The sequence below is a fragment of the Emydura macquarii genome, unplaced genomic scaffold, assembly GCF_026122565.2.
Source record: "Emydura macquarii macquarii isolate MOO-44397 ecotype Brisbane River unplaced genomic scaffold, CSIRO-AGI_Emac_v2 contig_1027, whole genome shotgun sequence".
NCBI classification, from domain to species: Eukaryota; Metazoa; Chordata; order Testudines; family Chelidae; genus Emydura; species Emydura macquarii.
In genome coordinates this window covers 13,586,130-13,612,815 of record NW_027131164.1, presented here as the reverse complement: position 1 = coordinate 13,612,815, position 26,686 = coordinate 13,586,130, and the positions used below count along the sequence as shown (strand labels likewise).

Genomic DNA, 26,686 nt, shown 5'->3' with positions numbered 1-26,686 from the left:
ACTAAACATTTTGTTTGGACCCAGCTCGAAAGTTTTTTCTGATTTTTTTTGATTTGCTGAAAAATTTCATTATTGGTTCAACCTGAAATGATTTTTTAAAATTTTGTTCTCAAAATTGCCAGCAACTGAAGAAAATCCATTATTCATTCATTCATTCATTCATGTCTAACAGTGCCTAGCACAGGGGTGACACCATCCAGATTTGGGAACCTTATGCACTGCCTGAATACAAATAATGAAACTTTACCTCTGTCGCAGGGCAGCAAACTCCTTTGTGCTATTTCTTTTCTTTCCTTTATGCAAAATAAAATGCAAGGCTCCAGAACTGAGGGATATAGTGGTTTGTCCTAATCTATAGGCATAGGATCCTTCAAAACACAACAATCATTAGCATTCACCTACCCACAGAAAACAGGTTCTTCCTGCTAGTGTAAGTTCTTAAAGTGGAAAAGAGCATGACTGTTACTGGTGAGTAACTTGGATGTGAATACTGTAATGCTTTTTATTAACTCGAGAAAACGAACATATTGTATATCTTTTCCAGATTGGCCACATTGATGGGGACCCTAATCGTAAAGGAGCTTTCCCAGTCTCATTTGTGCACTTTATTTTCGACTAAATTGCTACTGACAACTTGAAAAATTTCTAATTTCCAGCTGTTGTGGAAATCCGTTTTGTTTTGTTCCAGCTCCCCACCTGCAAACACCTTGCCAGAATACTTCCTGAGTCCTATGTACTTTAGCTGACCTTTTATTACCGCAGTTTTGAGTTTGGAACTTAAACAGCTTTTTTTTCTGTGTAACTCTTCTTCATCCTCAGTTTGTTTAAAAAATGTCATTCCCATTGTATTATCTTTTTCTAGGTGAAGTGATCAGCATTAAAAAAACTGTTTAGGAGTCAAACTATATAAATATCTGAACGTTAAAATATTACAAATAACTCACAATGGATTAGTTGAAATTCAGTTTCCTCCTTGTCAACCTGGCAATACCCATAGTTCGGGATTCTGTTTCCCCAGGGGCAAGGAAATCCCTAACACTTAGAACAGGGCAGCGAATTCCACTAGCTCCCTCCACTCTTTTAAGTTTTAGAGCCCAATCCTAAAAGCTGCTGAGTACGTCTGAATTGCAGGCATTCAGCACCTTGTAGTATCAGGTTCTAATCAAGGACATCAACACATGCAGAAGAAGAAATCTTGAACTCTAAACTTGGGTACCTTGGCCAGTAAAAGCTAACAAGCCTTTCAGTTCACCACTGAAGGAGACTTCTTTCTTTCAGATTTGATGTAGATATTTGCTTAAAGCAGTCAGAAATCTGTTAGCTAATTTTCTGATCTTGAGACTGTTTTTTATGCTGCATGTGTATGTAACCTGTTTTGAAATGTCCGTTCTGTATGTTACATCCATTTGAAGTCATATTTAATGTGACTACTACTGGTTAATTAAACCTCCTAGCAATATTACTGAATTACTAAATTAACTCAAGGATATGAAAACTGCACTTCCTGACATTTACTTAAAACTCTGTAAGGATGATGGATTGCAGAGCATTTCTTAAAACTTGTTTCCTTACGGTGTTTAGAATTTTTGTATTCTTGAATTTTCTTGATCACAGTGACATGTTCATACACAAAGAATATCTTTAATGGAACATTTAAATACTCTGTTGAATAAGGATAAATATCTGAAAACTCACAAGTATACATCAGTTATGTTCTGTTTCATACAATTTTTTTAAAAAGTGTGCCACTACCTTGCAAACAATTAAATACTAGTTTGCTAACTCACTCTATATTTATATAATATACCCACATCTATGGTAGCTACACTGTTAAACTTGTTTGTTTACTGTTTTGTGAACAAAAGACTAGGCCATTCATAATTCCCAGTTGATTGATGGACTACTACAAAACATCAATAGAGATCTAACGTCATTTTGATGTTTGTATATTGTGATATTGTACTGGTTTATATTTTGCTTATGCTACAGGAAAAAACTGATAGCATAGGATTAGAAATCAATGTCTAGGTCACATTGGCTTTGATCACGTTTTGTGACTATTGTATCTCTAGATTTATCAAGAGAACTTTGAATTTCTGACAAATGGTGTCTGTTGGCCTCAGTGTTGTAAAAGGGATGAAAGGGGCCAATGCAATGTTTATAGTGAGAAAAATCATGTGGCATTAATGCTGGAACAGTAAAGCTATTGATCTCACCCTTACTTCGCCTTTCTTAAAATGTGTGAGTGCAGCCAGATTTAAATATAAATATTACATTTCTTCAAAAAGCTGTTGCTGCATTATAAATGGGGGAACAAACTGGAATGTTTCAGAATACTTTGTTGCAAGTTTTGAAGCTAATTAGTCTGCATTTTCAAAGTTCCCAGTAAAATATATATATGATATTAGTAATAGTTTAGCACTACAATTTTATTCACTTACTGATATGTTCAGTTTGTTTATTGAGACACTATTTGGTATGTTTCTATCCCTGATAGAAAGTAAATGGGCATATTATTTTGCACAGTTCACTTCTCCTATGTACAGTATTTTTAAACAGAGAATCTTGTAGCATCTATAACATCCTGCAATCAGTCTTGATTATCTGGCATCAGTTACATCATCTGTAAACACTGATGCAAATTTTAAGTGTGTGCGCAAACTTTCAAATCTTAATCATGTTAATTGGTACTCTTGATGGGAAACAAGTAATTTTTCAGAACACAATTTAATGGCACTACAGTGCAGGTAACTAAGCTCTTACTGTCCAATGAAGAAATTCTGTAACTAAAATTTTCCCAGGTTTAATAGTATACTCTCCCAATGTTTGCTCCTCTAGGGGAAGAAAATTGCAGCAGAGATTCTGAACAGACTGTAGATATATATTTATAATAAAAAAGTTGCTTAATTTTAGCTCCAAGATTTTGGCATGTTTCATGCCATTTTTCATCAAAACTGACTTCAAGGGATCATGATTCAAAAAATCTGTTACTAGGCAGACTAGTAGATTGCTGTGCTAATTGTTCTTGAAAGGAGCAGATGTCATTTAAAATGCAGCTTAGAATGGTATTTGAGATGTATAATATTCATTCAGTTGTTTGATTATTTTGTTTGGTTGCAGAGCAACTGTATATATTGTATAACCTAAATCAACTCTTATTTTCAATGTCCTGGATGCAGTGATTTATAATTAGAGCATGATTAATAAATTTACTCTTGTTAACCAGTCAAATGACTGGAAAAATAAAACTACTTTTAAAATCATATTGACTCTATTTTCCTTATTTTACTTTGTAAAATGTAAACGGTTGATTTGAAAAATGTAAAAGATGCATGCAGCAGTTCCAGAGTAGTTTGCTCATTTGAGGTTTGTTTGTACTTGCACTTATAATCAGATATATAGGGCTGGGAAGGACCATGAGAAGTTATCAAGTCCAGACCTCTGAGCTGAGGCAGGACCAAGTAAACCTAGACCATCCCTGATAGTGTTTGTCTAACTTGCTCTTAAAAATCTTCTATGAGGTGCTTCCACAATCTCCCTCAACTACCCTTATAGTTAGTTTTGATATTAGGAAATATTTTCTAACTCTCCAGTGCTGCAGTTTAAGCTGATTACTACTTGCCCCTACCTTCAGTGGACATGGAGACTAATTGATCACTGTCCTCTTTATAACAGCCTTGAGCATATTTGAAAACTTAAGTTCCCCCACATTCTTTGTTTCTCAGGAATAAACATGCCCAGGTTTTTTAATTGTTCCACATGATTTACAAAACTTGACCTGTCGTTTTTTGTATCTCTCCTCTAGACCTGTGGTTTTCAGTCTGCGAAAGGTGACTATGAAAATAAAGTTTCAGATCCCAGAAAGGCATTCAGTTTTTCTGACCAATCAAAAGTAGGTGAATACCCGCACCTACAGGTCAAAACCTGGGAGTGTTGTCATTACCATAGAAGCCCACAGTTTCATGCCCTTTCTCACACTGCGTCAAATGCCAGGCCAATCACGTGCAACATCTGTAGCTGAATTCTATTCAGTCAGTTTTCAGTCTAAGATTTCTATGGTAGGGATCTGGGGAGCACAGATTGAATTTTGAAAAGGGTCTGCACCTCCATTTGAAATTTCTTAGGGGTTTGCAAATGGAAAAAGTTGAAAACCACTACTCTAGACTCCAATTTGTCCAGATCTTTCCTAATATGCGGCACCCAGAACTGGACAAGAGTACCTCAGCTGAGGCCAGCATGACAATTATCTCCTGTGCTTTACATATGACACTCCTGTTAATATGCCTATGATGGGGTGTCCCCACACAGGATTGGAAGGGGGTAAGATGGCCAGGTGAGCCAATTAACTCCCAGGCTCCACCTGGAGGAGGCGCAAGGGAGCAGGGGTTGATTAAATGAGGCCTGGGCTCGGCAGGAACAGGAAGAGCTTGTATAAAGCCCAGGAACTGAGAGCAGAAGGGGCTGCAGGAAGGCAGGCTGAAGTCACTGCCTGGGAGGAGGAAGGTGTGTTGGAACTACAAAGGGTAGGCCATAGTTCCTCCCTGAGAGGAACAAGTTGTGAGGCTGGCAAACCCAAAGGGGGGAAGCTAGGTGAAGGCACGGGAATAGCAGTGCAGGCCTTGGCTGCTAATGGGAGGGCTCTTTAGCCGGAGTTCCAGAAGTAGAGGGCGGGCCCTACCAGTCACCGGGGATGTGGCTAATACCAGGCAGAGGATTGGATTGCCTGGGATGATTTGGTCTGGGAAAGACTGTTACACTTCTTCCCTGATGGGGAAACCACTTTGTGACCTGGCCAGAAGGCTGAGTCATGAAGAGGAGGCTGCAGTTCCTGGAGCGAGAGAGGTCCACAGGGACAGGAGGGCACAATGCCCGGCTGGACCGAATTCCCAGGATGGCCAGGAAGCGGCTCCACCAGTGGTGAGTGAACCCCATGACAATGCCCCAAAAAGATATTAGCCTTTTTTGCAACTGCATCACATTATTGACTCATTCATTTTGTGATTCACTATAACGCTCAGATCCATTTCAGGAGTGCTACTGCCTAGCCAGTTATTTCCAATTTCTAGTTGTGCATTTGATTTTGTCCTTCCTACTGAAAAGTACTTTGCACTACACTGAATTTCATTGTTTTAATGGTTGTTATACCAATTCTCCAGGTCAGTTTGAATTCTAATCCCATCCTCCACAGTGCTTGCACCCCCTCCCAGCTTGGGTGTCATTTGCAAATTTTATGAGCACTCTCCATTCCTTTTTCCAAGGGAAGAAAATGTTGAAAAGTGACAGATCCCAGTGCGTCCATCATCCCAGTTTGACAGTGAACCACTGATAACTACTTTGAGTATGGTTTTTCAAACAGTTTTGCACCAACTTTATAGGAATTTCATCTAGACCACATTTCTGTAATTTGTTTATGAGAGTATCATGTGGGGCTGTGTCAAATGTATAACAAAAATCAAGATATGTCATATCAATAAACCTGCTTAAGCCCATAGCATAGTCCAGAGCAGCATACAACAACCTCTTCATATGTAATAAGTCCCAGAAACATTTGTCCATTCCCATTTAACTACTGCTGTTGTGTGTTCCAAACAATGCTATATAAACAAAAGGATGCTTTTGATAGTTGTTTCGTACACAGTATTTGAAGCAAGAATTTAACTTTTATTTTGAAGTTCTACAATATTTACATTCAAATATAAAATACTATTTGGTACAAACTTCATTTTAATATAAAATTCACTGTTCATGGTTTTATATGAAGTGAAATGTAAGCTCAATGATTCCGTGCAATGACTTCTTCAGTCTTGGTCGGGGAATGGGTTTCCAATTGTCACTCACCAGGGTAAACATCAAAATAACTTCTATTTACAAAGTTGTATTGTTCTCTACACAGTGTAAATTATCCTTCTTCAAGCAGTTAAAGGCTTACATCTGTTCCATTCTGCAATGCTTGGTCAGTGCTTATAGTAGTACTTCCTCCTAGTATGAAGGCTTCTTGTACTGTACTATGACACAGCTGCAGAAATTCAAGACTTCTCGGATGTTAAAACTGAGTCAAAGGCCGTTGACAAGACTTTGCAAATCGCTTGTGCTTGTTCCTGCATCGTATAACAATAAAAATCAGTTAATTGTACTAAAACGCATAATGTGTTGATAGTTACATTTTCACTAGAATTTACCTCAATGCTCTGGCTATTACATGATGGAGTACTTAGGAGTTTTTTTCCAATCTGTTAAACTTCAAGCAGAATATGATCTAGATAATTTTTTTCAGAGCTTATACAGAAAGAAACAGGAGAGCTTTAAGTATGAAATTCTATTCTTTGTGATTATGCCTACAGAAAACTCAGTTTTACATTAACTTTTAGTGTGGAAAAGAGACAATTTTTAGTCTTACTACTGCCTATGCTTATAGGGTGTAATCAGCATCCTAAAGCCACTCCCTGACGCCATTTGCCAAACCATCTGAAAAATTGATAGCGTGGAGACTAGAAAACATATGCTACCACGACACCCTGGCATGCTCTCTTCTCCTGCTTTCCTTAAAATATCACAGGAAGAGATCAGATTCCTCCCGTGGTAATATGATGCCTGAATGGAGATGGAATGCATAGTGCCACTGAAAAGGTTGCTCTGTTCCTCCAGCAGAGATGACATGAAGCGGAAAGAGGCTATGGTATCTGCATGTACACATAATGAAGCGCCCTCTAACCTCTGTCTTTACTGGCAGGTGTAACACAGCAGATTAGATATTATCTGCTATAATATAATTGCTTCACTGATTTAAATAAGCTTTTGCTTAGAAATTCCTTGTTACAGCCAACATCTTATCAGTTGAAGACAGCTGGGCACAACTCCCTTTGTTGCCAATACATCCTTTTTTATAAAAAAATTATTTTTAAGGAGTACAGCTATTAGCCATAAGGATGGGGGAACAGCATACTCCCAGGGATACTACCTGAAGAACTAAGGAAAAAGCTGTTCATGTGACTCCTTTGTGATTTTAGACTAGTCGAAGTAGTGGTTCTCAAACACAGTTAATCCAGTGCATTCTATGATTTTCCCCTTACATGTGGAGCTATTTATTGTCTGTGAAACCAGTTAACCTTTCAACTGCCAGAAGGCTGTGATTATGCAAGAAGAGCTACACCTTGGCTGTCCCATACAGCAGTACAGAATGTTACCACGGGGTTTCTGTGCTGTTAAAACATATTTTTAAATATGAAGCTAGAAGGTAATGAAGTTAGACATCAAAATGTGTTGGTACCTATAATTAAGAACCATAAACATGAATTCTTACCAAACTATTACACTGATACACCCAGAGGCTGCATTCTTCATAACTTGAATCTGTTGTCTTCAAAGCCAATAGACTCTTTCCTGCTCCCAGGCCATCATCATAGCAGACCATCCGCACAATTAAATACAGAGCATGTCTATGTAAAACATCCTGCAACCATATGACAAATTAAAGTTCTAAAACAGTGCATAGGACATTCAAATTTTCTGCATGCTTTCACTACTGCATAAGTCGCTTTTACAAAACCTTTAGTATTTTTTAGAAAGAAATGCTCAGTCTCTCATTCTGTGCACTTATTTCCAGAAGACAAACACACTCATTGTCCCTGGTAACATTTCCTTAGATTACCTCCATAGCATTTTGAATTGTCAAATAAGGGCAATAGGTGAAGATTAAAACTACAAATAACCAAACTAGTGCATTGTATCTTGGTCCTGTGCTAAACTGCTACAAGTTTAATGGGGCCAAATACACTGGGAAAAAAATATAATTGTATCCCTCTACTGTTTGTCAGTACATTCTTTTAGTTAGATTTGAAGCTGTTCAGGACCGAGAACATGTCCATGTTCATATCTATCCCATTCTTGCATATCAAAATCCTAGAACACTTTTGGTTGCTATAAGTGAAGATGAAGCTTGAGACTTTTACACAATTAGGATACAGTCTTAATTTATTCTACAAACTGTTCTCTCTCTGCATTAATACAATCTACATTATAACTGGATCTCTACTAAGGGTGATAGCTGCTAAGTGGTCTAAAGAAAATACAAATTGATGTTAAGGGGGTGACATTCAGGGGCCAGAATCTTGTCTAAAGTGTGTGTAATGCAATATCACATAAAGAAGCCAGCACAAGCTCGCTTAATCATGGGTGTCTGTCAGCTTGTCTTATGCTTTCAGGCTGAAGCCAGCAGAAGGATGGATAAAAGACTTTAAAATTAGACAGAGATCTCTGTCTCCATTTAAATCTCTACGAACTTTCAACAAAGGTGACAAAAAGCATGCTCCTGCATGTGAAATACCCGCTGACTTCAATGAGAGCTACGACTGCAGAATAATTGCAGCGTGATTAGATGTTTAGGTTACAAATACCGCATTTCCTCCTACACATTAGAAACAAATGATTGTTTGAAAAGAGTGAAGGAAGCTTTCTGGTTTCTTTAAAACTAACTACGGAGCAGTAATACTTATTGTCCTTATAACAGAGGTTGTTGGCTATTAAGAGCAGGAACTGCCAATCTGATTGTTACTGGGGCTTGACCTTCTAAGACCAGGCATTTAGGATGGCTGTGGTTTCCATAGGGACCAAAAAGGAACCATGTGACTAGAATTTAGGACTATGTATGTGACAAGGTATGCTCAGTAAGGAGACCAGATTGAGAAAAGATCTGGCGTAGGAGCTTTCACGTAGGGATCTGGGGAGGTACTGTGAGGAAGGCTGGGAGGGAAAAAAAAGGCCTAAAGAGGCGGGCAGCAGAAGAACCCTGGAAAGGGATCTGGGTTTGTTGGCAAAAAAGTGAGTACTAAAGGGGTGATGATTAAGTACCTGTAGTGGAGAAAGCAAGCACTCGATGCACTTACAGTAACCATCCAGAGAGTGACGCCCTACTGCATGCTTTCTGCAGGTGATGTAGTGCTTGTGCAGGAGAGCAAAGAGGAAGTGAAAGATTTAGAGAGACAGAGATGTGTACTTGAAACAAATGTTATGAAAATCAGCAGAAATAAAACAGCGTATGATCTGTAGATCTGAAGATTTCCTGCAGGAAGACAACAGACTGTCTGAGGAGCCAGAACTACCAAAGGAACAGAAGTACCTAAGTTTGATCCTATAGGATATTGATGAACTCAACAACAAACTTATACAGAGAACAGGAAAGGCATGGACTAAACAGAGAGAAGTGAGCAGAGTGATCTACAATAGGAGAATGCCTATCAAATTGAAAAGTAAAATCTACAAGATGGTAATTAGGCCTGTGCTTTTTGTACGTACTGGGCCATCGAGTGTCTTTGTCATGCAGAAGTTTTCCTTACCAACTAATGTCTACACCTGTGCCTTTAACTAGCAAACTCATCAGAGCACTGATAAATGCCTTTTCCAGAGTTGCCCACCATCCAACTTCCAGCTGTTTAAGACAAGTCACACTTACATACTGATCAGATGTTGAAACTTTAATACCATACTTGGAAACTCCCATAATGAACTCTTCTTCAGCTGGAACAAAAGGTAACTTTCCATCTTGCTTTGGAGGGAAACAAAAAAAGTGCTAAGTGTACAGAGAAGGGCATAAATAATGAAAATATTCATTACAAAACCTGTATTTTCCTCTGTTTTAATTTTATTTCAGCCCACTGGAATATTATCAGTATTGTGGCTGTTCCCCACAAAGTGGCCTTCATCTTTCAGCATTCATTGACGTCATGGGGAACGTTGTGGTTTTTGGCTATTCAGGACTGGGAAGGGAACTTTTTATGAAGAATGAGGTTTCTTACAGTCCCTTCCTTTGTGTTTGCTCTATGGCCCAGCTACACTAGCAGGGTACTGTTTCATGGACAAGCAATGCAGGTAGAGGAATGTTGATAGCTGCTCCATTCTAGTGCACTGATGCTGATATTGGCAATGTTTGTGAACATTAGGAACGCTTCTGCAGATAGCTATGAAGAGCCTTACAAGCGCTACCAGCACGTATGCTATACTTGCAATATCTAATTTCTGTAGTACAAACTGGCATTTAGGAATCCACGTATTGAGCTTGCAAAGGAACCCTGACCATTTTTTTAATAAGAGCCGCCTTTTTTGCTTTTGTTACTTTAGACACTACAAAAATCAATACAGCTCTGAGAGAGTGAGCTAGGTTCTAGTTTAACATAATGGAATTATAAATGGCCATGAGTGGTCAGGCTCTCGCTTTTATGCCTCAGCTGAAAATTTCCTCTTTGAGAAAGGTTGGCATAAGTAATCTTCTTTCCTGGATACTACCAAAAGAGCTGGAGACAGACTCTTTGGAACCGTATCTTTCCATCCTAGCAAACCCCTGATGATATTTATTCAGTCATGGCTCAGATTTGTGAGTGAACACACTGCCTCCTGCAGCAGCAATTTATTTTTCTGAGGTGTATATCCACCCTTCAACTACTAACCCGTAGTTTGGCAGCTGTTGAGCACTCAGCATGAAGGGTGCACACTTTAATACAGTAAATTCTTGTACAGTTTAAGGTACTTCAAAAGTAATACATATGATCATATGATAACACACAGTAGAAAGAAACATACTGGTTTAAAATGTTTTGATGTATTTGTATGTTTTGTTTCTCGTAAGACTTACCTGTGCAACATCTATGTAATTTATCAAGTCCAATGGCCCCTCCAGACTCTTGCTCTCATCAAGTTTCAATTTTTCAATGGCACCAACATATTTAACTCTGAATTCTGCACAGGTATCTGAATTACTGTTGCTTTGTCCTATAACAAAAGAACTGTAAATTCAAAGAACTGTTCTACCTAAGCAGTAACTTCTATTGGTTTTTTTGGTGCTGGAAAGTCTCTTAGGTCCTTTTTAATCCATTAATTTTGCTCCCTTGACTCAAACACTGGATCTCATTACAGAAACAATTATGAAACAAGAAAGTAGTAAAGACACCTGATACTCTGGTGATTTGGTTAATAGTATGCAAACTTCATCTTTCCTAAACTTCTGACAGGTTGATTCTTTAGTGTGCTGTCACAGAAGGGTGTTTGATAGAGCAAAATGTGATGACATGAGAGTCCACTGTAAAGTATGGTTTACCCTAACAGAATACTGGGGTAACTTAAATCCAAAATTTCTTTTTAAATGTACCATGTTTGAAACCCAAGAGTGGAGCATTTAGCTCGTATATCATAGATCACAGAAGATTATGGATGGAAGGGACCTCAGGTCGTCATCTAGTCCAACTCCCTGCTCAAAGCAGGACCAACCCCAACTAAATCATCCCAGCCAGAGCTTTGTCAAGCTGGGCCTTAAAATCCTCTAAGAATGGAGATTCCACCACCTCTCAAGGTAACCCATTCCAGTGCTTCACCACCCTAAGATTTTCCTAATATCCAACCTAGGCCTTCCCCACTGCAATTTGGGACCATTGCTCCTTTTTCTGTCATCTGCAACCATTGAGAACAGCCTAGCTCCATCCTCCCTGGAACCCCCTCTTCAGACAGTTGATGAGTGCTATCAAATCCCCCCCTCACTCTTCTCTTTTGCAGACTAAACAAGCTTAGTTCCCTCAGCTCTCCTCATAAGTCACGTGCTCCAGCCTCCTAATCATTTTCATTGCCCTCCACTGGACTCTCTCCAGTTTGCCCACATCCTTCCTGTAGGGGAGGGACCCAAAGCTGGACACAATACTTCAAATGTGGCCTCACCAGTGCCGTATAAAGGGGAATAATCACTTCCCTCGATCTGCTGGCAATGCTCCTACTAATGCAGCCCAATATGCCATTAGGGTCCTTGGCAACAAAGGCACACTGTTGACTCATATGCAGCTTCTTGTCCACTGTCCCCAGGTCCTTTTCTGCAGAACTACTGCCTCGCCAGTCAGTTCCCAGTCTGTAGCAGTGCATGGGATTCTTCCGTCCCAAGTGCAGGATTCTGCACTTGTCCTTGTTGAACCTTATCAGCTTTCTTTTGGCCCACCCTCCAATTTGTCTAGGTCACTCTGTATTGTATCCTATCCTTACCCTCTAGTGTTTATCTACCACTCCACCCAGCTTAGTGTCATCCGTGAACTTGCTGAGGGTGCAATCCCCACCATCCTCCAGATCATTAATGAATATGTTAACAAAACTGGCCCCAGGACCAACCCCTGGGGCACTCTGCTTAATACCAGCTGCCAACTAGACATCGAGAATCATAAATATGAGAATTTTAAAGTGAAACCAACTCCATTTTCATTATCAAAGCTTTTTAAATGTTAATAAAATGCAGAGGTAAACACAGTGTAAATGGTAATTGAGGTAATATCTTTTATTGGACCTACTTCTGTTAGCGAGACAGACAATCCTTTGAGCTTATGCAGCACTCTTCTTCAGATCTAGGAAAACAGACCTGAAGAAGAGCTTGAAAGTTTGTCTCTCACCAACAAAAGTTGGTTCAATGAAAGATATTACCTCACCCACCTTCTCTCTAATGGTATTATGGAAACTTAGGGACAATTTCTCTCATTTCCAACAGTGTAACACTACTGGACTCAAAAAGGTTGCACAGCAAGAAATGGAGCCAGAGTTTCCATTTCCATTTTCATAATGGGTGAATGTGAAGGGCTACCTAGGCACAGTGGTTTTATACTCTACTTATGAGCAGCACCATCTGTGATGGTGGGATGGAGAGGAATTCGAATTGACAGACATGCATCTTTTGTTCAATTTCCTAATTCTGGAAGATGCATAGATACCACAGTGATGGACGCTGTATAAGAACCTCAACAAATACGCTTCTGCGCTGGAAGACTGTATCACTGCGTTATATACCTCCGAGGGTATGTTTACACTGCATGCTTTTTTTGGCGGTGGGTAGAGTACATACCTGCATAGACTCCTCAGCACCAGTACAAATAGCAGTGTCGTCAGTGAGCATAGACAAGCAGAATAAAAATGCATCTGAAGGATGTGGGATGCATGCAAGTACATACCCTATAGGCAAACTACTTGCCCAAGCTGTGCCTTCCTCTCTTCACTTGCTATTTTTAGCAGTGTAGTGTCCTGCTGTCTCCCACTGCAGGGAAACAACTCCAGCACCGGGGAGACAATGGGGAAAGGTTGCTAGCTCCTCACTGCTGCAGCATTTCCCCTCTGCAGGGAGAGGCAAGGGGAAAAGGCTCATCCTTTCCCTGCTGTTACAGCCTTTTCTCACCGCAGCGAAAGCCTCTGGCAGCAGGGAGCTGCTGAAGCCTTTTCCCCACTGCCTCCTCTCTGCTAGAGGCTTTCACTGACCCACGTAACTACACAGCACAGTGTATGTGCAGCCTGCTTTTTACTGCAGCATGTAATGTATTGTAATGGTATTGTAATATCATGTTAACCAGTTTGTGAACATGAGCACTAAGTATTTATTTCCTTTTTCTTTATTAGATGCATAATCATCGAAGCACAATGAGAAGCCAGTTTCCAGGGCTGGGGCCTTTATCCAAAGCCCAGTGAAGTCTATGGAAACACTGTTTGACCTCAAAGGGCTTTGGATCGAAGCCTGAAACTGCTTTCCTCTCAACAACATATCCCTGTGGCATACCCACCCTGTTGTTTCAAGCCAATCCCTACTTTTGCACTTCTTTCCTTCCCCTCTCTTGCATTCCAAAGTCCTGCTGCACTTCGCTCTAAATCTCTATATACCTTCTCGGCATTTCTAATCCTAAAGATCACTTTCTACTTTAGACTCCAGCAGTTCATGTGCTAATAAGTGGGCCACCTAATAGGTTTGCCCTCAACTGTTAAATGTAAATGTGTAATGCATAATTCACACAGTTTGAACTCACATTTTCTCACCTCTTTCCTTCTCCCAACTCTTACACAGAATCACACATTTATAAAATTAAACCACCTTCATGCAAGTCTGTCTCAGCACTAGTTACATACCTGAACTTTTGGTGGAATCTGTATCTAGACTAGCCACAGTACTAGATCTGGAAAGTCCACCAAGACTGGAGTCAACAGACTGATTAAAGGGAAAAAAAAATAAAAATGCCAGTAAATTATTGAGAATTTTAACAAATTTATCTTCAGATTTTCTGAATCTACATACTTCATTATAATCTTCTAATTGTTACGGTCTCAAGCTATTTAAAAAAAATTAGCTCAACACAGTGAAACAAGACCAAAAAAGTCCTATTTCTCCAAAGGATTAATATAATAAAACTTGAAAAGGAATATCAGTCTGACCTATTTACACCAATGTAACCTGTACCAAGGTCTCACAAAAGCTTTCAAACATTTTTGAAACAACAGGGAGAGGAGAGATGGAAGAAAGAGCAGAGAAAATGAACTTTAAAAAGTTATGTCCATGGTCTCTTTCCTCACACTGTATATCTTCACCTTTAGGAAACTGACAAGTGCATGTTTGTCACTAATATTTGAAATAACATGACTTTTAGCAATGAGATTTATATTAAAAAATGCCATCCATGTATGAAACCTTACAAGATTTAAGTCATTCACCAGCCCAGAATGTACTAATTAGCTGTCAGAGGACTTAAGCTTTAAGATAGGAAAGAACTATTTTAGAAATACTATATAAAAGTATTTTTGATTTGGCTAGCTTGTTCTGAAGAATCAAGCTCATTCTCACTTTTAACATAGCCACATTAGACGTTCTTGAAAGATTCATAGATTATAAGGCCAGAAGAAACCACTGTGATCATCTAAAATGACCATCTGTATACACCGGCTATGGAAATGCCCCCAAATAATACCTGTCTGAACTAGAGTAATTCTTTTAGAAAAACATCCAATCTTGACTTAAAAATTGCCAATGCCTGAGAATCTACAAAAATCCTGGTAAATTGTTCCAACAGTTAATTACCATCACTATTAAGAATTTGAATATTTTTCCCAGTCTGACCTTGTCTACCTTCCACTTCCAGCCACTTTATCTTGTTATTATATATTATAATATTAGTATTAAGTATTATATACAAAGTATATTTTTTGTACAAATCCTTTCTCAAGTGCTGTTGGTGTCACTGTTGAAGTAGTCTCTAAGTAGACTCCTATCTCAACATTAACGGGATTTATGCTTGTATGATGCAAGGAGAATATATTACTTGCACACAATCGAAAACTAATTCTAGTATTGTTTGATTTCACAAAGACAAAGAAAGCAAACCAGATGTTTATTTCAGCAAACATCATCATAATAACAGACTCTCATAAACCAGCCATAGAAAGGCAGTCAACTGGCTATCAACATTTACTAATTATTAAGCATCAGTATGCTTGATGCTGTACGTGACAAAGATACAGTCCATACGCCGAGGAACTTGCAACCTAAAATCCCCTTAATTAGTCATTTGACTTGGAATGTTATTTTTTGACCAATAAAGATCAAATATTTCATAAAAGAAATTCAGAATAAATCTGACAATCGAAATCACTTTTCTTCTTTAGAATGCAAATTTCCCTCAGACTCTGATAATTTAATCTAGCACCCAAATTTACAACTGTTGTTATAAGGACAAAGTAAGTTCAACATGAATTAATATTGTTTAAGTCAGCAGACTGACCTCTCATCTCTAGTTAAAACAATTTCTCTTTGTGCACATAGAATCATAGAGTTGGAAGGGACCTCAGGAGGTCATCTAGTCCAACCCCCTGCTCAAAGCAGGACCAACCTCAGCTATATCATCCCAGCCAGGGCTTTGTCAAGCCTCAGCTTAAAAACCTCTAAGGATGGAGATTCCATCACCTCCCTAGGTAACCCATTCCAGTGCTTCACCACCCTCCTAGTGAAAAACTTTTTCCTAATGTCCAACCTAGACCTCCCCAACTGCAACTTGAGACCGTTGCTCCTTGTTCTGTCATCTGCCACCACCGAGAACAGCCTAGCCCCATCCTCCCTGGAACCCCCTTTCAGGTAGTTCCATTCATGTTCTGAAACAGTTACATTTCTACAGTGGCTTCTCTCTCCTTTTAAAGATTAGGAATTAGTTGCAGTTAGGAAGTATAAATGTCCCTCTTGAAAGCCAGAAAAATAGGTTTTTTGAGTTCTTAAGGAATAAAATACCTTAACCTGTACCTGATGATAATGCTTTAATTCCAGTAAGGGTTCCCAATTAGAGCTGGTCGGGAAAAAAACTGACATAACATTTTTGCCAATTTGTTTAAATTAAAACATTTCATGGAGATGGTTTGATTTTGATTATGTTTCGCCAAAAACAACTCTGTGCACCTGGCTAGCTGCCAAGGAGACTGGAAGTGCTAGGAGGCCCAGTTCCTAAGCTCCCTGCAAACTATTATTTCACAGCAAATGAAACAGTCCCACAAACTTGCTATACACCAAATTCGGCTTACCTTGCTTTTTGTACTGATTTCACTGCTTTGGGAGCTGCTGCTGCTGTGTCGTTTTTTCCCTTTTCTGAACATTTTTTCACCATAATTGGATCAAAGAAAATGCTAAAGGGGAATTAAACATAAAACCTGTCACATTACACCATTAAGAGGAGGAACCCTTGCCAAAAACCATGGTGGGCTTTGTGTCCAAAGTGGAAAATGGTTGGGGACCACTAGACTAAAGATTCTGAAGATGGGACTGGGAGTATGAAACAGATCTAGTTCTTATGACTGCGGTACTTTGCTTTGGGCAAATCACTTAACTTCTTTTTCTGAATTTCCTTATTTCTAAGAATAGAAAGGATTTTAATTTTGCCATTTACCTCACAAGGCTGTTGTAAGTATCAATTTTCTATGGATGTAAGCTAATTAACAGGACGTATTAAGCAGAACACCTAATTAAAAATGTGTTCACTCACTGAAAAGCATGAAAGGATTTAAACTTGTTTTGGTATCCATTAAACTCTAACAATCAATAATAAACATCTGTAAAATCCAAATGTTACTTCCCCAACAAAAAATAAAACATCACTTCTCCACTCAGCAAGTTCCAGCAACCCATGCTGATGGGAGCAGTCAAAAGCAGCCATTGCTAGATACCAGCAGATGAACTTAACTTGATGTATTCATTGAAGATGAAATCAATAACTAAGGCAGCAAATGGTGTGAAATAGAAATGAGTTTGTTTTATTACAGTATTTATCAGCAGCATAAAATCAGAGGCAGTCTTCACCATTATATTCTCAGATTTAACCACTTAACCCTCTGAGAACCAAGGGACTTACTTTGTAGAGAGAGGGACATGAGGCTGACTGAAAAATTAGGACTCAGAACAGTTATCTAGCTCCAACCTAACACCAGTTACATCGATTCCTCTGTGAGGCGAGGGAAGTTAATTTGTACTACACAGAGTTGCTAAACCTCATCTCTTTGGACAGAATTAGGGAAAAGCACTCTATGAAGCTCTTATAGACCCCAAAGAAAGAGCATCTCATTACATGAACCGGAAGAAGGGCTTACTTGCCAAGCTATCTAATTAGACTTTATTGTGGTAATTTAAGGGAACTTGCGAGCAGCTACAGGCAGATGAGGCAGATTAGACATCTCCAGAATCATCAGGAGTTGTGTGTGAGAGAGAGAGAGAGCAAAGTCAGTGTGCCAGTAGAATTGGCATCAGAGAAGATAAAGTTTAGGTGCAAGCTTCATTAGGTAAGCTTAGGCAACTCCCTCCCCCTCCATTTGATTCCCCAATGGGCCTCTGCATAAACAGCCCACTATATGTGGTCTTGAGCCCGTATTGCACTTTTTTGTGAGCCACAAAATTTAAAAAGGTGAAAACTCTGGTGCAGTCCTACTAATGTAATCACAAGAGTGTCATCATTTATATAGCACCAGAAGGGCACAGAGCACTTTACCCACAAGTAAAAATGACAAGTCCCTGCCCTTTAGTGATTGTAATTAACTGAATCCCTAGGCTAAAATTTTAAGTTTTGCTTAATTGCTGTCTGTGACCCAGGAACTTCTTGGTGCCAACTGGCAAAGGGCACACAGGCAGTACAGAGGATTTCAGGGATTTCCTAGGTCTGGCATATACATTCTAGTTCACCAAGGAGCATCATGTGAGGTCTCAAATAAAAGCTGGTGTCACAATGGTAATCAATATTACTGCAAAAAAGCATGTATGGATGTTACATAAGGAGTTTTGTACACACATTGAAAATTACAAGATGGATAAGGACTGATTACCAGCAAAGGTGAAAAACAGGTTTTTTCTGTCAGGCTACACCAACACAACCCCTGTAAAGGCACAGCTGTAGCACTTCAAGGCTTGTCTACACTTGCAATGCTACAGCTTCAGTGCTGTAGCACTTCAGCGTAGACGCTTCTGATACTGATGGGAAGGGTTCTCCCATGGGTGTAGGTCATCCACCTCCCCAAAAGGCAGTAGCTAAGTTGATGGACAAACTCTTCCATCGACCTAGCGCTGTCTACATTCGGACTTATGTCAGCCTAAGTATGCTGCTCAGAGGGTGTGGATTTTTCACACCCTTGAGCAACATAGTTACACCAAACTAATTTTCTAAGATAGACCAGGCCTCAGTGTAGGCATGAAGATACGTATTGCAATCAGTTGGTTTTTGTTATAGGGTGGTATTAATGTGACCATCCTTCTAATCAATGGTGGTGAATAGGCCTCCTCTACTCTAACTGAATGGACTTTGTTAACACTTACCCTCCCCATTGTTGTTTCTTACCCTTGGATGTATATATATATCTCCTATCTGTGATTTCTATTTCATGCATCTGACGAAGTGCCAAGAAAGCTTATGCCTGCAGAAATTTGTTAGTCTTTAAAGTGCTACAGGACTCATGTTGTTTTTACTCTATACAGACTAACACGGCTACCCCTCTGGAACTTTTCAGTTAGAAGAACCTTATCTTGAGGAACATAAAGGTTTGCCCTAATATATTTGCAGGATAAAGACAACATCCTGTCATCCTTCACCTAGGAAGTAAATGGACAGTGACTTTACTTCAAGAAAAAGGGGGTCTCAATGAGACTTGGCTGAAAACACTGGAGAGAACTTAGGATGATATAAGTTTTCTTTAAACAGAAGGTTAACTTGTTAATTAAGTTTAGTCTCCAGAAAACATATGGTTTTCTTTTACATGTAACCATTTTTTCCAATATTCTTATTCACTGTCACTTGAATATCTGATCTTTGATAATAAACTTATACTTGTTTTCACTATAAATATACCTAAGTGGCCTTAATTAGTGAACAACCATAGTGGTCAGGACGGAGAAAGCCCTGCACCTCATGCACCATTTCAGTTCTTGTCACATCCAACTGAATTTGGTAATATTTTATTAGCCACAGTGACTAGGTGTGGAAAGATTAGATTTTTATTGGGAAATGTTGGTAAACGTCAATTTCACCACACACACACAAACTGACTAAAAAATACTTGCATCCATAATTGAAATTTACAGACAAAGTAAGAAAAATGCTACTTGAGAACTTAGTAAAGTTTCATTTAAGGATATTTACTTTGTATATTTTGACACGGGATGCTGACAATTTGTGGCTTAATGGTTGTAAAGCTTTAGCTTTCTGAAATGTCCATTGTCATTAAATTATTGCCTGACCACTCCATTGTCTGACCCCCATGACTTCCCCCCAACTATGAAAATTTAAATAGAGAAAAATGGGGGCAGAGGGAAATGCTCAAAACACAATTTTGTTCAACTGTGAAAATTTAAATTGATTTAAATTGATAATATGCTTAAAAATAAACATCAGTACTCATCTAAATTCTAAACAAACAAAAATCAAATGTTGCCCAGCCTAGCTAGGAGTGGCTTGAATGTGGCACAAAAGACAAAGCCTCAGGTCTTTCTCATCAATAGACAGCACTCAAAAAGCAGTCACCAGGTTCAGCTGAGGGGGCCGGTCAGGGGCTTCAGCCACTTGTCTCTCTAGGTATTTACACTGTGCTCACCGCCAAGGTCTCTGACTCTCACACTGGCTCCTTAAGAAACAAGAAAGGTGGGGAACTCACCCCCCAGCCAGCCCCCATCCTGCCATGGACCCCTCCACCCCAGTCACCCCCATCCTGCCATGGACCCCTCCACCCCAGCCACTCCCCAGCACTGAGGTCCCCACACCCCCCATCCTGCCATGGACCCCTCCACCCCAGTCACCCCCATCCTGCCATGGACCCCTCCACCCCAGCCACTCCCCAGCACTGGGGTCCCCACACCCCCCATCCTGCCAAGGACCCCTCCACCCCAGCCACCCCTTATCCTGCCATGGACTCCTCCACCCCAGTCACCCCTATCCTGCCATGGACCCCTCCACCCCTCAGCGCTGTGGTCCCCCCACCCCCCATCCTGCCATGGACTCCCCCACCCCAGGCACCCCCATCCTGCCATGGACCCCTCCACCCCAGGCACCCCCCAGCGCTGGGGTCGACGCATCCCCCATGGACCCCTCTACCCCCCATCCTGCCACGGCACCTCCCAGCGCTGTGGCTCTCCCGTCCCCACCCTGTCACAGCTTCACCCCAGCGCTGAGGTCCCCCCACGGGATGCCGGCGCCACCCGGAAGGAGGAAGGACCGCACGCTCGCCTCACCGCAGCGGCTGGGCTCGGTGCTACCCGCCGGGGTCGCGCCTTCCGCCCAGGACCCAACACGGCTCCTCCGTCCGCGGCCCCGGGAACGCGCGCCCCGGCCCCCGCCCGCGCGCAGGCGCCGTGACAGGGAGTGCGGGCGGCCCGTCGCGGCCCGGACGGCTCCCCGGAAGCGGGGAGCGGAAGGGGTTTGCGAACGGACCGGAAGCCGAGTCCGGGGGCTGCCGCTGCCGCTGGTGGCGAGGGTCGTTTCGGGCCGCCGGTTGCTCGGCATCGCTGCGCTCCCTCCTCCCGTGCCGGCATGTCGGCCAAGAGAAAAGCCGAGGCCCTGATCCCGGCCGAGGAGAGCGACCAGCTGCTCATCCGGCCTCTGTGAGTGACAGCGGGCGCCGGGACTGGGGGAGGGGGTGCGGGAGCGGGAGCAGGAGGCAGCGGGCTCAAGAGGAGCAGCAGGTGGGGGCGGGGGTGCTGAGGGGTTGGGGGAGCAGGGGTTGGGGGAGGGGGGGGGCGGGGGTGCTGGTGGGAAAAGGAGGAGCAGCAGCAGCAGGAGGAGGAGGCGGCGGGGGTGCTGGCAGTGCAAAGGGGAGCAGGAGGAGGCGGGGGTGCTGGCTGAGAAAGGGGGAGCAGCAGCAGGGGTTATGTTGAAGGGTGCTGAAGTCCTTTCAGGCATCACCTGCACTAACATGGTGTCGCCGACCTTAGGTTTGTTAATGTCTTATTAATGTGTCTGTCACGCTGTCTGGAGCGGCTCACGACTGAGTGCCTACTTCTGGGGAGACTGTAAGAAAACAGGGCCGACACTCCAAACTGGCAGTGTATTCTGTCATTGGATTTTACCACGCCAGTGACAAATATGAACTCCTGGATCGCTGTACTAGTCTTACCATGGAGTCACAGATAAACTGGAAAGGCCAGGGGGACACCCAGAAAAATTAGGCTTTGTCATAAAATGGTTACTTACAGCAAAAACCACATCACATTTAGGTTTTCGAGATCAGTTGGTACCCTAGATCTTATACAAAGATAGCCAATTCTATAGTAAACTAAATAAAGGTTTATTAGATAAGAAAAAAATTAGTTAGTGAGAGGTTAAAACAGGTAAAATATATTAATAGGTGAGTCACAGTTTGTAATTCCAAATGGTGGCAGTGATGTAATAAACTGCCATTTTTTTCAGGGTACCCAAATTGTCTCTGGGGATCTCTGCTTTGCATCTGTACACCTCCCTGTAAGAGTCCAAACAGGATTTCTTTGAATCCATATTTATAACTTCTTCTCACAGAAAACAAGCTGGCAGGGTCACTATCCACGTGGGCTTTTCCTTTGATGACAGACTGAGGAATGCATTTTGAGTCTCTGACCTCAAGTCATCACATACAATGACCACTTACTTTGAAATTAGCAAATTTCTGTTAAAGTTAATTTGCATTCCACAAGGTTTCTTTCTCATGTGATGGGTTATTTAGTTAAAAGGGTATACACCATGTAAACGTTTGCTATTACATTATAATGGGATATAGATAAGTGAAAACAATGCAAGTAACATCCCACTAGTTTTCGTGAAGTTTAAACACCAAATATACTCTTATACATTTCATGATCCCTTTGATCTATACTAATACAGAAGTGAATTGGCCTGGGGCTCTGGCATGAAATGGCACCTTGTCTGCCAGTGTTTCCTTCATAATCTAGGTGCTTCACTCCACAGTTTCACTGAAATGTAGCCATCACTGGTATATGACGACAGCTGCTGAGCAAACAGCAGGTATGCAGTCCAGCAGTTGGGGATGGGGAGAAAAGAGATGTGTCAGATAAGTTAAAAAGAGACACGGATTCTTTAATGCCCATGTAGAGTAGACAGCACTGCTGTTTTTAAGGTCTCCTGTGTTAAAGACCACACCCTAACTTCTGATCATGATGGTTCCTTCTGGCCTTCCAGTTTGAGTCTATGAAGTTGCATGGGATTCATTGTGGGGCTGATCCTGAGTGCTTTCTGGGAGATTCTTGGACCTTCAGGTGCCATTGTCTTCCTAGCATTGGATCCTTTCTGTCTCAGATAAAAGACTTGTGTGCATTCTGCCAGGATTTTAAACTGGTGGCAAGTAGTTTAAATCTCTTGATTCATTTTCCTCCTTCCTCTGATTTTTACCCCCTTTCTTTTGGACAGATCACTGATACTCTTGTTTCCATAATAAGAGCATCCTCACACAACGTTCTTCACACAATGCACAGTCAACGTGTGGAACACCTTGCCAGAGGATGTTGTGAAGGCCAACTTTATAACGGATTTCAAAAGAGAACTAGATAAATTCATGGAGGATAGTTCCATCAATGGTTATTAGCCAGATGGGCAGGGACTGCTGTTTGCCAGAAGCTGGGATTGGGCAACGGGATGGATCACTTGATGATTACCTGTTCTGTTCATTCCCTCTGAAGCACCTGGCATTGGCCCCTATCAGAAGACAGGATTCTGGGCTAGATGGACCATTGGTCTGACCCAGTATGACCATTCTTATATACTAATAATGGCCATATATATGAGTGTTCTGTTCATTGGCTTTTTTACAGTAGGGAAATCCATCTTTCCTTCCCTAATGTAAAAACATATTGCAATTACTGAGGACAAGCATGTTACTTATCCGTAGGGAAGAAACTGAACGGAGGTGGGGAAAAGAGATGGTGAAAGGAAAAGCAAAAAGAGGTTATTTTAAAACAATGTACCTTTCAGTAGTTGGACAGTCTGTTTTGCTTTTTGTATTTTCTCCTTTCTTTGAAAATTTTGTCTCTAATAAAATAAATCCATATAATAACTTGAGGGCATTTCCTGTTAACTCTGAAATAATCCTGTGCTGGGCTAATAATCTCTGATAAATTCATTCAGCGTAGGATACAGTTATTACAGTATAAATAGAAAGCACCTTCAAGTTATCAAAATATTTAGGGAGTTGGTTTGCTTAAAGCATCTAGATTGCTTTAGCCCATGTCTGCAACAAGCAATAGCTTGCCATCCTAGAAAAGAGAGACCAGAATCATTTCCCAAATGTATGTCTTCTGTGCTTTAGTCATGGACATGATCTCTGTTTCACCTAGGGAGGTGGTGGAATCTCCATCCTTAGAGGTCTTTAAGCTGCGGCTTGACAAAGCCCTGGTTGGGATGATATAGCTGAGGTTAGTCCTGCTTTGAGCAGGGGGTTGGACTAGATGACCTCCTGAGGTCCCTTCCAACTCTAATATTCTATGATTCTATGATTCATGTTCAGTTAGTTTAAATAGTAATTAGCTTATCATTCTGCAGTTGGTTTGTTACACAGAAAAATGCTGCGTCCTGCAAATAGGCATCTAAATGCACTTAAAACAGAGTTGTAGTTAATTGTGTTTAGATAGGATGAGTTCTGTTTTTTTATTTTGGTAACTTTGTCATGGATTTATTTTCACAGAGGTGCTGGGCAAGAAGTAGGAAGATCATGCATTATTCTGGAATTCAAAGGAAGAAAAATAATGGTAATTATTGTACTAGTGTATTTGTAAACATAAATTACCAGGGTCTGTTATTGTGTGTTAAATCCAAGTCCTCACAAAAGTCTGGTATCAATGTCTGCCTTTTCCTAAACAGACAGTCTCTGGTTCCCAAGAGCAACATTACATAGAGGATTTGACATATTATACAAGATGTTAATGTAGTCATAAACAATGTGTATACAGTAGAACCTCAGTTACAAATACCTTAGGAATGGAGGTTGTTCGTAACTCTGAAATGTTCGTAATTCCGAACAAAACCTTATAGTTGTTCTTTCAAAAGTTCCAAAAGTTTAAAACTGAACATTCAACTTAATACAGCTTTGAAATATTACTATGCAGTAGTTTACGTTTAACATAATATTGTGCTATATTTGCTTTTGCTTTTTCTCTGCGGCTGCCTGATTGTGGTGTTCTGGTTCCAAATGAGGTGTGTGGTTGACTGGTCAGTTTGTAATTCTGGTGTTCGTACCTCTGTGGTTCTACTGTACATCCTGAGAGAATATTCAGGTATCTATGTATGTATAAGTGTAGGTGATATGCTCACAACCTAGTTTTCAGTGGTGTCTGAGCCTCACATTTACTTTGTTCACATAGTTGTGTGTGAGTGTGTGTGTATGCACAGATGCTCTGTTTGCTTTTCCAGCATTAATGCCTATGTACTCAGGTGATAGAATCGATGTGTGAAAGATTGTTCACTTACGCTCTCAAGTGTTACTACTGGAGAAGTGTGGATGGAAGCTTGTGTAGATACAAAATTGCACATGCAAAGGCTCATGAAAAATAGGCTCTCAAAAGGCAGTCCGTTTTCCAGTGTAGATAAGTCACTTAGAACCTAGCTTAGAGTCTAATATATCACAATGTGTCAAAAACAGTGACTTAAGCAAAATGAATTTTTCCTGCATGACACTCACTTGTAACTATGCATAACGTAAACTGTGTGCTTATTAACGTTTATAGATTTTTGGTAGGAGTTTTAATTGTTTTTTAAATCACTTTTCAGCTTGATTGTGGAATTCACCCTGGCCTAGAAGGAATGGATGCCCTCCCTTACATTGACTTGATAGATCCTGCTGAGATTGATCTCCTCTTAATTAGTCAGTAAGTTGCATTTAGAACAAGAATGAATGCTTCCTTAGAGTTTTTGCTCTAAGTAATGTTGACTTCCTACTTTTCAGAAAAATTGGGGGCAGATGTCAACCAGACACTATTGGTGTGATGAAAGGACAGTAGTTCCCAACATTTTTTTAGTGTGAACTGTTGCTTGATCTGTTGGTTGTATATTGATTATATTACTGATTTAGTTTCCCCAATTAGCAGTCTGAAATTTGGTTGGCTCTTGTCCCAAGATCAGGCCCAGTATTATCAGAATTAGTGCTCAATTGGGAGCCCTGATATGCACAGTTGCAATATTCACGCTTAGGAAACCACAGCATATTTATAATAGTTTTATTTATACAATTAGCAATTTCACAAACACTCCAACCCAGCAAGGCAGGTAGAGATGATACAGAATGGGCTGAGCATCCATATGCTTACACCATTCCTTGCAAAACAAGCTGAAGAGATTGTTGTCATTTTCCTCATCTTTCCCCTCACCATCATTAGTGGTTGTCATCCTGGCATCTCCCCAGGCACACAGTCCGGGATAAAGCTTTTATTATGTGTTATATCAAGACCACTATGTTTAATACATATTCAATAGTTTCAGCCCCTTTTCCTTATTTATAGTTCCTCACCCTACTAATGTTGGGATGCTTTTCTGTCATAGATTATTAATCCTTTTACCTCAAGCTTGTTAGCATATATGTCAGTTAGTTACCATGGCATTCTTGTGGTCAGTTGTCTGCTGATGTCCCTAACTAAAAATATTCCAAGCTGATATACACTAGCATCTTGTGGTTACCTGTCAGCAGTTTAGTCATTACAGCATTCTATCTTGTGATCTCTTATGATCTACGATTACTGGGATCTTGGTTAGCTACTTATGCTAAGGGTTTTGGGGCCTTATGCCTTAATTAGTTTAGCTAAGCGATTGTTTTACAGACCTTGAGACTTGCAGTTTCATTGTATTATTGCCTTAACTTATACCTATGCCTCACCTAGCAAATATCTACAGGCTACAAAACTACTTAATGTTACAGCCCTCCTGTCTGCCCATTGTGACCTTGTGGCCACCTCCCTTCCCATTCGTGATCACATAACATCACTGTGTCAACTTCAGCAATTGTTTATGTGGAAAAGAAATATTAAGAAAGTATTTATTGAATTTTTAGCTATCTTTAATGGGAGTTGGATCAGGAGTTGGAAGGATACCCATTGACTTAAATAGGTGTTGGACCGGGCTCCTAATATTACTTAACAACCGGAAACCAGGGGAGTGAGCCCTATGTGACCGGTTCGCTCTCCATGGACTACCAGTGCCCTACAGACCAGAGTTTGAGAACTGCTGAAATGGGTTACAGAGGCATTTACTCAGATACTTTATGTGGTTAAAATGCATTTGTTGCACCTTTATCTAAAAAGCACTGTCTTAAAATTAGCATAATTAGTAAGAGTGACCAAATTGTTATCTACTATGTTACTAACAACATATCTTAGTAGTTTGCTTCTAATCTTGTGGTGGCCCATGCGCCAACTTTGAGGCCACTGCTGTTAGCTGTC

General features: G+C 40.7%; 3 protein-coding genes across 6 annotated transcripts in view; 2 read left to right on the top strand and 1 right to left on the bottom strand.

Annotated features, from left to right (window-relative positions):
* Positions 1 to 3,263, top strand: part of ASAP2 (ArfGAP with SH3 domain, ankyrin repeat and PH domain 2) — a 133,771-nt gene extending 130,508 nt beyond the window's left edge. For both annotated transcript variants that reach the window (XM_067544795.1, XM_067544794.1), the window contains one exon: positions 545 to 3,263. In XM_067544795.1, the coding sequence (XP_067400896.1) occupies positions 545 to 619 (75 nt within the window). In that variant the 3' untranslated portion in view covers positions 620 to 3,263. The remainder of the gene's footprint in view (positions 1 to 544) is intronic.
* Positions 3,264 to 5,640: 2,377 nt separating this feature from the next.
* ITGB1BP1 (integrin subunit beta 1 binding protein 1) lies at positions 5,641 to 20,647 on the bottom strand. Of its 3 annotated transcripts, none has more exons than XM_067544791.1 (7): positions 20,510 to 20,647; positions 16,333 to 16,434; positions 13,903 to 13,981; positions 10,625 to 10,761; positions 9,449 to 9,541; positions 7,301 to 7,450; positions 5,641 to 6,098 (listed from the first exon to the last, which is right to left on the bottom strand). In XM_067544791.1, the coding sequence occupies exons 2-7, from the start codon at positions 16,402 to 16,404 to the stop codon at positions 6,027 to 6,029; spliced, it is 603 nt and encodes a 200-aa protein (XP_067400892.1). In that variant the 5' UTR covers positions 16,405 to 16,434; positions 20,510 to 20,647; the 3' UTR covers positions 5,641 to 6,026. The 3 variants fall into 3 exon arrangements, with proteins under 3 accessions (XP_067400892.1, XP_067400893.1, XP_067400894.1); XM_067544792.1 differs by lacking the exon at positions 20,510 to 20,647 and adding an exon at positions 19,806 to 19,897; XM_067544793.1 differs by lacking the exon at positions 20,510 to 20,647 and adding an exon at positions 17,157 to 17,336.
* Positions 20,648 to 20,694: 47 nt separating this feature from the next.
* CPSF3 (cleavage and polyadenylation specific factor 3) overlaps positions 20,695 to 26,686 on the top strand; it is a 47,931-nt gene continuing 41,939 nt past the window's right edge. The window contains exons 1-3 of the mRNA XM_067544790.1: positions 20,695 to 20,878; positions 23,944 to 24,007; positions 25,026 to 25,123. Of these exons, the coding sequence (XP_067400891.1) occupies positions 20,808 to 20,878; positions 23,944 to 24,007; positions 25,026 to 25,123 (233 nt within the window). The 5' untranslated portion in view covers positions 20,695 to 20,807. The remainder of the gene's footprint in view (positions 20,879 to 23,943; positions 24,008 to 25,025; positions 25,124 to 26,686) is intronic.

Bases quoted from the DNA above. Each gene is read 5' to 3' on its own strand.
- ITGB1BP1 (XM_067544791.1), bottom strand. From the start codon at position 16,404: ATGTTCAGAAAAGGGAAAAAACGACACAGCAGCAGCAGCTCCCAAAGC. The intron at 10,762-13,902 runs GTATGTAACTAG...CTTTTGTTATAG, and splicing joins AGATTCCACCAAAAGTTCAG to GACAAAGCAACAGTAATTCA. The intron at 9,542-10,624 runs GTAAGTCTTACG...TTCCCTCCAAAG, and splicing joins ATTACATAGATGTTGCACAG to CAAGATGGAAAGTTACCTTT.